The 12919-nt window shown below is 50.3% G+C and overlaps 2 protein-coding genes across 2 annotated transcripts; one reads left to right on the top strand and one right to left on the bottom strand.

The window, feature by feature from the left end:
- Nucleotides 1-1127: 1127 nt before the first annotated feature.
- Nucleotides 1128-2075, bottom strand: LOC102382356 (olfactory receptor 52R1-like). Its single transcript, XM_006037287.1, has one exon. It carries the CDS (start codon nucleotides 2073-2075, stop codon nucleotides 1128-1130), a length of 948 nt encoding a protein of 315 aa, XP_006037349.1.
- Nucleotides 2076-11519: 9444 nt separating this feature from the next.
- Nucleotides 11520-12461, top strand: LOC102382110 (olfactory receptor 52K2-like). Its single transcript, XM_006037286.1, has one exon. It carries the CDS (start codon nucleotides 11520-11522, stop codon nucleotides 12459-12461), a length of 942 nt encoding a protein of 313 aa, XP_006037348.1.
- Nucleotides 12462-12919: the final 458 nt, after the last annotated feature.

The following is a 12919-nucleotide window of genomic DNA, read 5'->3' as shown; positions in this document are numbered from 1 at the left end:
GAAAGATGCAGCAGAGGCCTGGAAAACCTCATTTCTGTCTTGGCAAAAGTTGTGCCTAGGTTTAAGAAAATTAAAGTCCCGTTATCTCAGTATCTTATATAGCAAATTATATATAGCAAATAACACCTGAGCACGTGTTAATGCATAAAGATGTAGTTTATTCTCACCCTTCCTCTTCCCCCTCCATCCATCTGGGTGACAATCAGACCCCGAATGGCATATCACTGCAAGCCTGTCAAACAATTTACTACAGATACAAAGAAACAACCTGAATCTTTGGGATGGGCATGATGTGACTTACCCTAGGCCTAGAAGTGAGTCAGTGCTAGAGCTGGAAGAGACCTCCCAGAGCCTGGCTGCCAGCCCCTTGCTCTGATAGCCAGCTCATACTGACCCTGTCCACTTCCAGTTTTCCCTCGCAAGGTGATTGTCCTGCCTTGCTGGGCAAAAACCACTGAATAACACTTTCTTTCATGACTGAGAAATATTTAAGGGGCCTCTGGTGGATCGTAGCCTTCTATGACTTACTGCTACTGCCACTAGTTCTGCAACGCAAGAGCTGTGCCATGTCACCGATGTTGAGGAGAGGCTGAAAGACTTGGGACTGTTCAGCCTGGAGAAGAGAAGACTCAGCAGGGACTTGGTGGCAGCCTATAAGTATATCAGGGGCACACATCAGGGCTTGGGGGAGCATCTGTTCACCAAGAACCCCCGGGGAGGACAAGAAACAATGGGCACAAACTGATTGAAGATTGCTTCAGGCTAGACTTAAGGAAAAACTTCTTTACAAGTCAAGTGCCGAGGGTTTGGAACAGGTTCCCCCCAGAGGTGGTACAGTCATCCACCCTGGCCATCTTCAAAAAGTGTCTTGACGCCCACCTTGGTGGGGTCATCTGATCCTAGCGGTCTTTCCTGCCCAAGTGTAGGGGGGCTGGACCCAATGATCTGTAAGGTCCCTTCTGGCCCCTAATATCTATGAAACGATGACAGCTGGGGACACTGGGGGGCAGGGATCAAATTCAGCTGAGAGTCCGTGTAGAGGCATAAATGCTTGACTTCAGTCAGCGATGAATGTTAGGGGTAACATCTGGCGCTCAGCAAAGAGCAGCCCCAACCAGATGCTGCTGTCACTTGATGCCACAGTGCAAAACCTGCAGCACACGCTCCCTGATCCTCTTGGTCCGTACCCCATAGATCACAGGGTTCAGCATGGGGGGCACCAGCAGGTACACGTTGGCAATGAGAATGTGGATGTGGGGGGCCACATTGTGGCCGAAGCGGTGGGTGAGAAACGTGAAGACAGCCGTGCTGTAGAAGACTAGGATGACGCAGATGTGGGACCCACAGGTGCTGAAGGCCTTGAGACTAGCCTCCTTGGAGGGCAGGCGAGTGACCGTCTGGAGGATCAGGGCATAAGAAAGGGAGGTGAAGAATATGTCAAAGGAGCCGATGAGTGAGGCCACAGTGAGGCTGTACTCCTTGGTGACAGCCACATCCACACAGGCCAGCTTGACCAATGCCATGAACTCGCAATAGCTGTGAGAGATGATGTTGGTCCTGCAGAAGGGGAGTCTGCTCACCAGGAAGGGGTGGGGAGAGAAGAACACCATGCCCCTCACCACCACTGTGCACCCGATCTTGGCTATACGGGAATGGGTGAGGATGGTGGCGTGTCGCAGCGGGTTGCAGATGGCCACATAGCGGTCATAGGCCATGGCCACGAAGAACCCAGATTCCATGGCTGTGAAGGAGTGAATGAAGAACATCTGGGTCAGGCAGGCACCAAAATCAATCTCCCGGGCATCAAACCAGAAGATGCTGAGCATCTTGGGCAGGGTGGAGGAGGACAGGACCAGGTCGGTGACCGAAAGCATGCACAGGAAGAGGTACATGGGCTCATGCAGGCTCCGCTCCATCTTGATGACTAAGAGGATAATGCAGTTCCCCATCACAGCCACCAGGTACATGCAGCAGAAGGGAATAGCCAGCCAGATGTGCAGGTCCTCCAGGCCCGGGATGCCCCACAGGATGAAGGTGGAGGGGTTTCCAGCTGTGGCGTTGAAGGGCAATGACATGGTGGGTTGTTCGGTTCACTCCTTGCACAGCTCCCACCCCCTGCAGACAAACCCAGAGCAAGCATGTTAAAGCAAACTGCCAGCAACCCACGCTGGGAACCAGACAGACACACAGACTCAAGCACGTGAAACCTGACAGTGTCATTACCCATCTGCTGCATGCTTGGGTGCTAACTCCTCCGATACACAACTGTCTTCAAAGGAGCCCCACATCCTGAGCCTACCCAGAGGCACTGAGCAGCTCTTGCACTAGAAGGGAAGTTTGCAATGGCCACGTCTACATGAGACGCTTTACTGTGCAGTAGACTAGTCTACTGCACAGTAAAGTGTCACCGTCTACATGTGCGGGTGCTTACTGGACAGTAAATTAGTCTACTACACAATAAATTTACTACCAGCATATGCAGGTAGTAAATCTACTGCACATTAAATTTATCGTTCAGTAAGCCAAATAGCATTAATTAAATGTGTAGACATGCCCAGTGCATAGCAGGATCAGGCCCTTACAGAGAAATATGATCTAAGAATGAAGCTTCCCTACTGTATAGAGAGCTATATGCCTCACCTTTTAACTCCCAAAGTCCCCAAAAAAAGAAAAGCATAGAAAGAAAACAAACCAGGGCACATGCATTCACAAACATCTCCTTTTCAGGGACAAGAATTCCCTTAGCACCTTCTCAGCCTGCACCTTAGACAGAGTGGGATGAATATTGAAGAATATCCTGGATGCATTTATTCTTCTCACAGGGGTCCATCCTTGTCTGAGCAGAAAAGCCCTACAGCGCCCACATAGACCGAAAGGCGATTAATTAAAAGTGACCGGCTTCCCGAGAACTGAACTTCATAGAGATTTGGCAGCAGCGGGCTCAGTATTTCAGAGCCATTGGGACTCTGTCAATAGCAGATTCCTTACTTCCAGAGAGCAGGGAAATGAATAGATGTGCGAGGCCCCAGCAAGCGAGGAACACACATTCCTCTCTCCTCTTAAACATGCATCTAAGTCCTCATGTGGGACGCTTGATCAGTTAAAGGGCCGCACGCACCTTTTCCTTTTGGCAATACATCAGAGCAAGGGGGAGGTGGATTCAGTTGAAAAGAAGTCATGTTAAAACTGCAGGGAAAATAGCTTCATAAAAACACTAGAGTCCTAGGTCTGAATAGGACCTCAAGGGGCATCTCCCTGCATGGATGTGGGGTACAGTGTTCCCAAACCACCCCACATCTGTGCCCATCCAGCCTCTCCTTGAAAGCCTCCCAGAAGGGAGATACCACAATTTCCCTGGGCAGCTTGTTCCATCCTCCTGCAGTTCGTGGAGCTGGGAAGTGTTTGTCCCCTAAAAAATGCTCGAAATCTGTTTTGCTGCAGTTTACACCTTGCCTTGGGAGGCAAGTGAGAAGAGCTGTGCTTCCTGTTCAGGGTAGCCTTGCAAATATTCTCCAGTTGCCATCACTCTATCTCCTTTTCTCCATGCTAAACATATCCAGCCTGTCCTCCTTTCCTTATGCAGCTGCCTTTCATACCCTTTATCATCTTTATTGCTCACCTCTGGTTCCCCTCCAGTTTCTCTCCGCTTTTCCTAAAGCGTGGTGCCCAAAACAGGACACTGTACATCACTAGCGAGCACTTGACAGAGATGCACTTTCATCTCCTGTGCTCTGCTCATAAGGCTTCTCTCCAGGCAACCCCGAACTACATTTACCTTGTTCTGGAGACAGCAACACGCTGCTCTCGTGTTGCATTTACAAGCCATTATAACACCCAGTTCCTTCTCAGCAGTGCTGCAGCCTAGGCAGCTATCTGGTCCTGTATGGGTGCGTCTAGCATCTCTTCCCAGAGTGACATTGGTCTTTGCTGAATTTCAGTGTGCTGCTTATAGCCCCATTATGCAATTTATCCCCCTTCCACTGAATCTGACTTCTACCCTCCAAAGTGTTTGCTGCCTCTACCAGCTTGATGCCATGCGCAGGTTGGATCGGGAAGCTCTCTCTATTCATTAGCGAAAATGGTACTTGGCATTGGGCCGAGAACAGACCTCTGTGGTCCCCCCTTTGAGACTTCCTGCCGTTCTCTCATTGATCCGTTCACGATGGCTCTTTGCTTGCAGTTATTCAGTTCACGATGCATCCATCTAATAGAAATCTTATCAATCAGAAGCCAAGGTAAATTTGCACCTAATAGACTAACTAAATCAGAGAGGCACAATTTTTTGATCAAGCCCATTTTTCTCCAGTTTAGTTATGAGAATGCCATGTGGGACTATGTGAAAGCCTTGCTAAGTCCACCTCTATTATGCCCCTCCATCCACTGTAGCTGCCTTGCAATGGTAACATATAGAGTTTCTCAGCCCCGCACACAAGCCAGGTCTGGTGCTGGGAGTCTACCAGGATCTGAAGAAAGGATATGGCTTTCTATGGAGGAGAGGAACATGCCGGGTAGCACTGCATGGAGTTAAAATCACCTGGAAGGAGTCCAGGCTGTTTCAGGACATGAGACAACCACTAACTAACAGCACTTGGGGAGAAACTTACCTCTGGGCAGGCTACAACATAACTGCCCCCTGCAGACTGCCTCCAAGGCAGCTCGCCCCGGCTACACCGAGGCAGGAGGCTGGGCTAGCAGGACCCTGCACCTGGTTTGCTCTGTCGTTCCTACCACTCTCCTGTAAAAATCAAGTCCTGGAGCAACCTGTAGCTACAAATCGCAGCAGCAGACAGCACATCTTGCACTACCAAAGATCTCAAACATCCCACTGCCTCTGCCCAGCAAGTGACACTCACCCAGGCCCTTCTCCCCGCAGCAATACAGCCAGGGGCAGTCACCTGTGCATGGCCATTCACCCAGATTGGGAGCCAGTGGCAAAGGAAGAGCTGGCTGCATAGCAGAGGGATGAGCAGGTCCAACACCAGAGTATGAATCTGAGCAGGCAGCTGAGTTTATATTGAGCCCTGCCAATCCTCCCCAAGGCCCTGTAACCACCTGGGAGCCCAAGCTGTTCCCAGTGGCCCCAGACAGGCACCTGCTGGGGAGTGTTAATGCAGCTTTATTAGTGGATTCCCATCTGGGTTACCATATTTTCACCTCTGTGTCATTTCTACAGGTGAGAGTCTTTGTTAGCAAGCATGAGAGCAGACTGGTATTGCTTTAGCATGGCCTTTTTTTTCCTCTGGCCATCTTCAAAGCTTTGTGCCACTCACAGATGCTCAGAAAAGGACAAGCCAGAAGCAATGGCTCAGCCTGGGTGAAATGCAGGCAGGTGCCTGGCTTCATTTTCCAGCTATGGCTCTTATTCTGCCTCTCTGCTCAATTAAAGAGCTTCCTTGCTGCAACTTGAGACCCACTCTGACAAACTTTATAGGGTCGGCAAGTTTTATGAGCAGTGATTTTATATTTAAGTCCAGATCAGACATGGGAATGTTGCACTTCAGCTGAACATTGACTATCAGGCCTGCACCAAACTCTGTGGAGCCTTATTAGAAACACCCCTATTTGATGAAGGTTCACTGGTGATAGATACTTCTGGAGAACTGTCAGCCAGCCAACTTATTATTTTTAGCGTGTCCTTTATGGATGCTGCACAGTGCTGATTTTTAAATCAAAACGTCAAATGGCACTAAATTAGATGCCTTACAGAAAACCTAAAGGCATTGGACAAGTCCTGTTTTCTATGATAGTACCACTCCACTAAGCCCTGGTTAGGCCTCGTCTTCAGTATTGTGTGCAGTTCTGGGCTCTACATTTTAAGGAAAATGTGGAGAATTTGGAGAGGTGGGTGGCTAAGATGATAAAGGTGCTGGAAGTCAATCCATAGGAGGAAGGGTTGAGGGAACTTGACATGTTTAGCTTTGAGAAAAGGAGATTAAGGAGACACATGAGAAGTTTTTGAACTTTAGAAAGACTTCTACAAAGACAAGGAAGAACAACTGTTCTCCTTTGCCTTCAGGGCTGGACTCGGTGATCCTTTGGGGTCCCTTCCAGCCTGAATGTCTATGAAATCTACGAGAGGGCAGGACACAAAGCAATAGCTACACATTACATCGGAGTAGACTTAGATGTCAGGAAGAATTGCCTTGCTGTTCGAATGGAAAACCAATATAATTGCTGCTCAGAGAAGCTGTGGAAGCCCCTTGGGAAACATTTCAGTGAAAGAGAGGCTGGAGAAGTATCGGACAGCATGATTTACAACTGGCAATCATGCAGAGAGTTGGACCTAATGACCCTCAAGGTCCCTTGCAGTTCTCTGATTCTATGAAAACCGGCCAACTTTTAGTTATTAGAGTCCTACATATTGAAATCTGCACAAGGTTTTTTCCATCTCTTTTCCAGGAATTGACTGAGTTTCCTATAACTTTGCCCTGGGCTGTCCTTGCTCTAGGGTTACCCCAATAACCCGCCAAATGCTCCCCCAATCTTCTTCTGCAGACACTTCTCTGTCCAGCTTTGCCCTGAGGAAGCAGTAGTGGAAGTGAGCCTGGAGCCCTATCCTGACCCCCGCTCACCAGGCAGGAGAGACCTGTCCGTTTTCCACCCACCCCTCTGCCAAAGGAAGACTCCACCAACACATAGAGACCAGAAGCCAGAGCTAAAGGACATCCATTCCCCAACTAACCACCTAGCACACAACCCAACCAGAATAGAGGTGCTCCCAACCCAGGCAATTCTCACCCCAGAGCCCCCAGGGCGAGACTCTGGCACTGCCCTGGAGCAGCTACCATGACTGAGAGCTCCTCCCCAGGCAGAGGAGTTTGAGCAATACGATGAATGGGGTGACTCATTAATAGTAGCTGTCTCCAGAGAGAGGTAGTCTTAAGAAGGGTGGAGAGAGGTAATTAGCTGTGTTGGTCTGATGGATTAAGATGTAGAGATACAACATTGTCTGTATTAGTCTGAAGTCAAGTAGAAGGCAGAGTAGAACGGCACCTTATAGACTAACCATTCCAAACCAGAGTGGACCAACCCAGTACGTGAGCTTCACCCTCTGGTTCCTTCTTGAATGTCAGCGGTCTTGGAGGTCGAGGGCCAAGTTCAACAGCCCCCAGTGAGATGGGGGAGATGGGCCGCTGGGGAGCCCTCTGTCCATGGTGGCCTCAGGTTCCCCCCTCAGGGACCCTTTGCTGCTTTGAAATCCCTTCTTTTGTGCTCTCTCTTCTCTGACTCCCCATTTCCAGGCACCATTGATTGGTTTCCCTGTGGTCGTCATACCATCCATGTTCTGTTCTGTCAACATATTCCTTTGCTCCAACAAACCCGTCACATGCACACATCTTAACTTGGTCATTTACTGGTGTCTTAATTTGGGCATGCCACAGCCTCCTAATTTGTTCCATCCACCAAAACTGGAAATCCCAGGGGCTCTGTAGCTGGTCAGTGACCTAATGCCAACATGGTAGGTTCCCTTATCTTTGTCATGCGTTTTCAGGGAACAGTGCAGTACACAGTAGGCCTTGAACACTGAGAACATGAAACTTGGTCATAAACAGACTTTTAGCAACCAATGAACCCTTGCTATTCCCTTGGACCATTATTCTAATCCATATCTTCTCTATCTACAAGCCAATTCCTAAAAGCAAATCTCTAAATATAATTTTCTACCCATAAAAAATGCTGGGCTCTGGACAGGCCATGAACACTCATGAAAGAGGCCTTAGAATCATCATACAGTTGCTTAAAAACATCAGCTCATTGTACAGCTGCAAACAAATAAGCCATTAAATGCTGGGCATCATTAAGAACAGAACTGAAAACAAAACAGAAAACATCATTATGCCCGTGCATATCTCCGTGGTGCACCCACCTCTTGAATACTGCATGCTTTTCAGGTTTCATATCTCAAAAAAGATGTCTTGGGATTAAAGAAGGTACAAAGAAGGATGACCAAGTTGAATGGAGGCACAAAGCAGGTTGAACAAACAAGGGCTGTTCCTTTTGGAGAGGAGAAGACTGAGGAGAGATATGATGACGGTTTAGAAAATCGTAAAGGATATGCATAACTTGAACTGTTATTCACCAAGTCCCAGACTACAATAACTAGGGGAGCTCACTAAAATTAACAGGAGATGGGGAAAAACCAAGAAGAGGAAACACTTTTTTATGCAGTTCATGGTGAACTTTTGAAAGGGGCTGGATCAACCGCTGCAGGACAGAGCCATTGGGAGCCATTCACTAGAACAGTTATGGATGTATCCTCCAGTGTCTGTAAACCAACAATGGTTGGTGCTGGGGAGGGGATAGCAAGGGATGGGTTAGATTAGACATATCCTGTAAGCCCTTTTAAAAACCCTGGAGTTGGGCTTCTCCTTGTGGCTATAGGGACAGGACTAGGAGCAATGGCTTCAAGTTTCAGCAGAGGAAATACACTGGAGATTAAGAGGAACTTTCTGACTCTTAGGGGGGTCAAGCATTAAGACAGGAGCCTAGAGATGCTGGGAAATCTCCATCCTTGGGAGTTTGCAAAAGCAGGTTGGACCACATGTGGCTGAGGTGATTTAGTCAGGGCTGATCCTGCCCTGAGCAGGGGCTGGACTAGATGTGACCTTGTGAGGCCCCTTCCAGCCATTTTCCTATGGTCCTACATACTCTCCCCACTAAGAAATGTCCACCTGCCATTGTTGGAAACAGGATTTTGGGCTCCATGGATCATTGGTCTGATCCACCCTGGCACTTTCTATGTTCTTATTGTCTCCATTTATAAAGGGGGAGGAAGCTGCAGAGTAACATTACCGGGGGCTGTGGGATTAGCCATGGACCAGTATGAAACTGGTTCCCGAGCGAGGAGCTGTATGGGTGTGAAATCACGTGTGCAGTGGGAGCATTCAGATAGGCCTATGCAGAGAAGCACTGAGGTCTGAACCATGCCTTCTCCTTCATCCCCACTCCCATCCAGCCCTTTCCAGCCATGCTAAATAAAAGCCAGCACCCAGCCCTTTTACAGTACTGTCCCGTCCTCACTGAGGAAGCACGGGAACTTTTTTGCAAGGCTCACTGACTGTCCCTGGCTTCCCTTGCCTCGCCAAACATTTTCCCATGGGCTGGAGCTATCTGGACCTCTGAGCATAAATGCACATCTCTAAGTCCCCAGGGTCTATTTCTTGCTGGTGGTTTTGGAGCAGCCAAGACTCGGAGCTGGCAACAGGGCCACTGGGACTCAGCAGAACTGCTTATAAATCCAGTTGCACCTCCCATCTCCAGTCTCGAAAGCGTCTGTCTGCACTGAACCCTGCGTGGCGTGTGAGGGATCACTTCATCTCCCACTGGCTACAGGGCTGGGTACGTAGCAAGACGCACAGATGGAGCGACACTAAGGCAAGGGGTTTCTCATCTAGTTGTGGGAGATCCTGAGGATATTTTAGCAGTGAAACATCCACCGTTGAGGATTCCCAGTTCATGGTGACTAGGGGGAGAAGGGAACAAGAGTGATTTCTGCTCTCACAAACAGTGCGGGAAAGCTGGAGGAATTCCCTTCACCTGGGTTTTCTCCTACCTCGTGTGACCACCTGCCTTGCAGTCCACGGTCTCAGTGGTCACTCCAGATTTACCCAGGGGTAAAGGGGACTGAACTGTCATCACAATGCAAGGACAGCTTCTTCCCTGTTAGAGCAGGAGGCAATGGAATAAATGCCAGGGAAGGGGTGGACTCTCCATCACTGGAGTAGGGGTTCAAGGAGAGGTTGGGCAGCCACTGGTTGGGGATGATCTAGGTGCACCAATGCCTGTGATCTGCTATGGGGTATCTGGGCTATGCTGGTTACCACCCCCAACCCTTCGGCTCCATATTTAAGGAGTTTTTAAGCCTCCCTTAGGGGTGCTGGCTGCAGGCTGGGGATGGGGACTGGGCTGTGTCAATGCTCCTGCTGGCACCAACCATGCAAGGTCCAGGCTAGATGATCGTGCCCCTCCATTCAGGGTCAGACTGACACTGCATTTGGGGTCAGGAAGAAATTTCCCCCCTGGTCAGATTGGTATAGATTAGGGGGTTTGCCTTCCTCTGTAGAGGGGGCATGGCCAAGGCCCACAATCTCCCGAGCATAGATGAACAGCATTTCATAGAAGCAGGACATGGGCTGCCTTGGTTCCCCTGTGAGGTCCGTGTCGTGTCAGGGTTGACAGCTCTCTTATGTAGAGTCTAGGCAATGGGTTTGTCTGGGATGGTTTGCACGGGGCTGATCCTGCCTCGGGCAGGGGTCAGACTATTTGTGACCTCCGGAGCTCCCTTCCAGCCCCTCGCCCCAGGGACTCTGAGTCTCTGGCAGCCGCCTGCAAGTGGATCAGATCTTAGGAATCAGGTGCTGCTGGACAAATGGAAACACGGGTGTTTCCTCAGCAGGAGAGAGTCCCAGTGCAAGCCAGGTGGGAAGCAAATGGCTGGGACAGGTCCACAGCTGCAGCAACGATGAGCAAACCTCTCCCCTTCCCCCTGCAAAACACCCTCCCCTCACTTGAGAGTGGCTCCCTGGAGATATGGCCTTGCCCCATGCATGCCCCCTGACTAGCTCTGGGGCAGGGAGAAGGCTAGGTCTGCAAGGGGATCACTTGTCACAACACTGCGACTTGCGCCATCAACGTATCACCCATTTCGAGGGATTATAGCAGAGCTCAGACCTCACCCGCCCTTCCTATCTCCCCCGGGGCTCCTTGATATCAGCATGGAGGTGACTGATTTGCTCTGGCAGCAGGAGCAGGACAGTTTCCAGCACCCCTAGGCATTAATTTCAGTCAGCAGCTTTGCTTCGTTTGCTCACGGGTGGTTGCACAAGGGAACTTCTCTCCAGTTGCAAAATGCTGATTTTATTGCCTGCTCTGCTCCCTCGCTGTGGACACCAGAGACGCTGTCCTTCCCTCAAGCACAGCTCTGATGCTGGTCTCATCACTGCGGGACCTGGGCATCCCAGTGTGGGAAGTGAGTGCTGGCTGGCCACACAGCAATGCGTCAGCAGAGGTAAGTCCCGAGCTCAGGGTTTTTCCCCTCCCTTAGTACTGGGCTTTAGTCACTCATTAAAGGCACTTCCCTGCCACACAGTATAAAAGAAGCAAAACTTCTTCTGGTCTGGAAGTGAGAGCAGCTTTTCCCTGACTCCTCATCCCCATTTGATTCAGTGAGACTTTCTTCCTTTAACGTTCATGGAGGTTCAGCCTCCACTGGAGACTCCTCTCTGACCTGCCTTGCACAGGCCAGAGACCAGCACCCAGGCCACCAAAACTGGTGCCAAATCCTATGCCCAGCCCAGGGGCTTCCAGCTGTTCCCTGGGGCTGTAGCTATTATGGCAATAAAGCCATCAGGAGTAGCCTTCTTGCACCCATGCAAGGGGCAGAAATAAATGGCCCTTGAGATCCCTTCTGACCCAACGAATCTATGATCAGCCTCTGTGTGAGTTGCAATTAAACTCCTCCTGGGTTGTTCACACAGCAGGCTGCCTCACCCGGCAAGGCATGAAGCCAGCGTCGCACAATGTCCACTCTCAACTCCAGCACCCCATCTCCCACAGCCTTCATCCTCATAGGCATCCCAGGGCTGGAGGATGCACACATCTGGATCTCCATCCCCTTCTGCTTCATGTATCTTATGGCCGTAGTAGGGAACTGCACCATCCTCTTCATCATCAAGGCAGAGCCGAGCCTGCATGAGCCCATGCACCTCTTCCTGTGCATGCTGTCCGTCACCGACCTGGTCCTGTCCTCCTCCACCGTGCCCAAAATGCTCAGCATCTTCTGGTTCGGTGCCCGGCAGACTGACTTTGGAGCTTGCCTGACGCAGATGTTCTTCATTCATTCTTTTTCAGCCATGGAGTCTGGGTTTTTCCTGGCCATGGCCTACGACCGCTACGTGGCCATCTGCCACCCGCTCCAACATGCCACTGCCCTCTCAAATGGCATCATTGCTAAAATCACCCTGGCAGTGGTCGCCAGGGGTGTGGTGCTCTTCTCCCCCCACCCCTTCCTGGTGAGCAGCCTGCCCTTCTGCAGGACCAACGTCATCTCCCACAGCTACTGCGAGTTCATGGCACTGGTCAAACTGGCCTGTGCGGACACCACAGCCAGGAAAGCCTACAGCCTGACCATAGCATCTCTAGCAGGATTCTCAGATATCATCTTGATTGCCCTCTCGTACGTGATGATCCTCCGCTCCGTCTTCAGCCTCCCCTCCAAGGAGGCACGTCTCAAGTCCCTGGGCACCTGCAGCTCCCACATCTGCGTCATCCTGGTATTTTACACCCCAGCCTTTTTCTCCTTCCTCACCCACCGCTTTGGTCATGTAGCTCCCCACGTTCACATCCTCGTGGCCAACCTGTACCTGGTCTTCCCTCCCATGATGAACCCCATCATCTATGGGGTCAGGACCAAGGGTATTCGGCAAAGGGTGCTGAAAGCCTGTGGCTTCCAACACACCTGAAGTCTGGAGGTTCAGCATCACGCCAATGACACCAGAGACAGCAGCCATGGGGTCAGGCGACAGAGGAACCATCCACAGCGCTGGTGTCGTTGAGAGCAGGAGGGCCGTTCCTGCTGCCCTCTCTGTCTCCTACACAAAACCGAATGGCTGTGAAACCATATCCGTGAGACGTTATGTTACGGCAGCTGATTCTATGATTATTGTCCTAACTATAGACTAATTTCTTTAATGAATATAGACCCAATGATCTAGCCCTCTTGACCGGAGGCAAGGCACTTAAGGGCCCAAATCTCATCCAACAACTCTAAATCAAACAGAAATGGGGGAGGAGGAGAATAATGGGCAACCTGCTTGAGGCTGCCTTTGTAAGGAGTCTGAATCCAAGAGTACAGTGTTTCTAAACCAGTGGGTCACGACCCAAAAATGGGTTGCAAGTATATATGAAAGGGTCAACTTTT

This window comes from Alligator sinensis, unplaced genomic scaffold, assembly GCF_000455745.1.
Source record: "Alligator sinensis unplaced genomic scaffold, ASM45574v1 scaffold948_1, whole genome shotgun sequence".
In the NCBI taxonomy this organism is placed as follows: Eukaryota; Metazoa; Chordata; order Crocodylia; family Alligatoridae; genus Alligator; species Alligator sinensis.
The sequence above is the reverse complement of the archived record's forward strand: the minus strand, read 5'-3'. Positions and strand labels throughout refer to the sequence as shown.

Coding starts and splice junctions, on each gene's coding strand:
- LOC102382356 (XM_006037287.1), bottom strand. CDS start 2,075: ATGTCATTGCCCTTCAACGCCACAGCTGGAAACCCCTCCACCTTCATC.
- LOC102382110 (XM_006037286.1), top strand. CDS start 11,520: ATGTCCACTCTCAACTCCAGCACCCCATCTCCCACAGCCTTCATCCTC.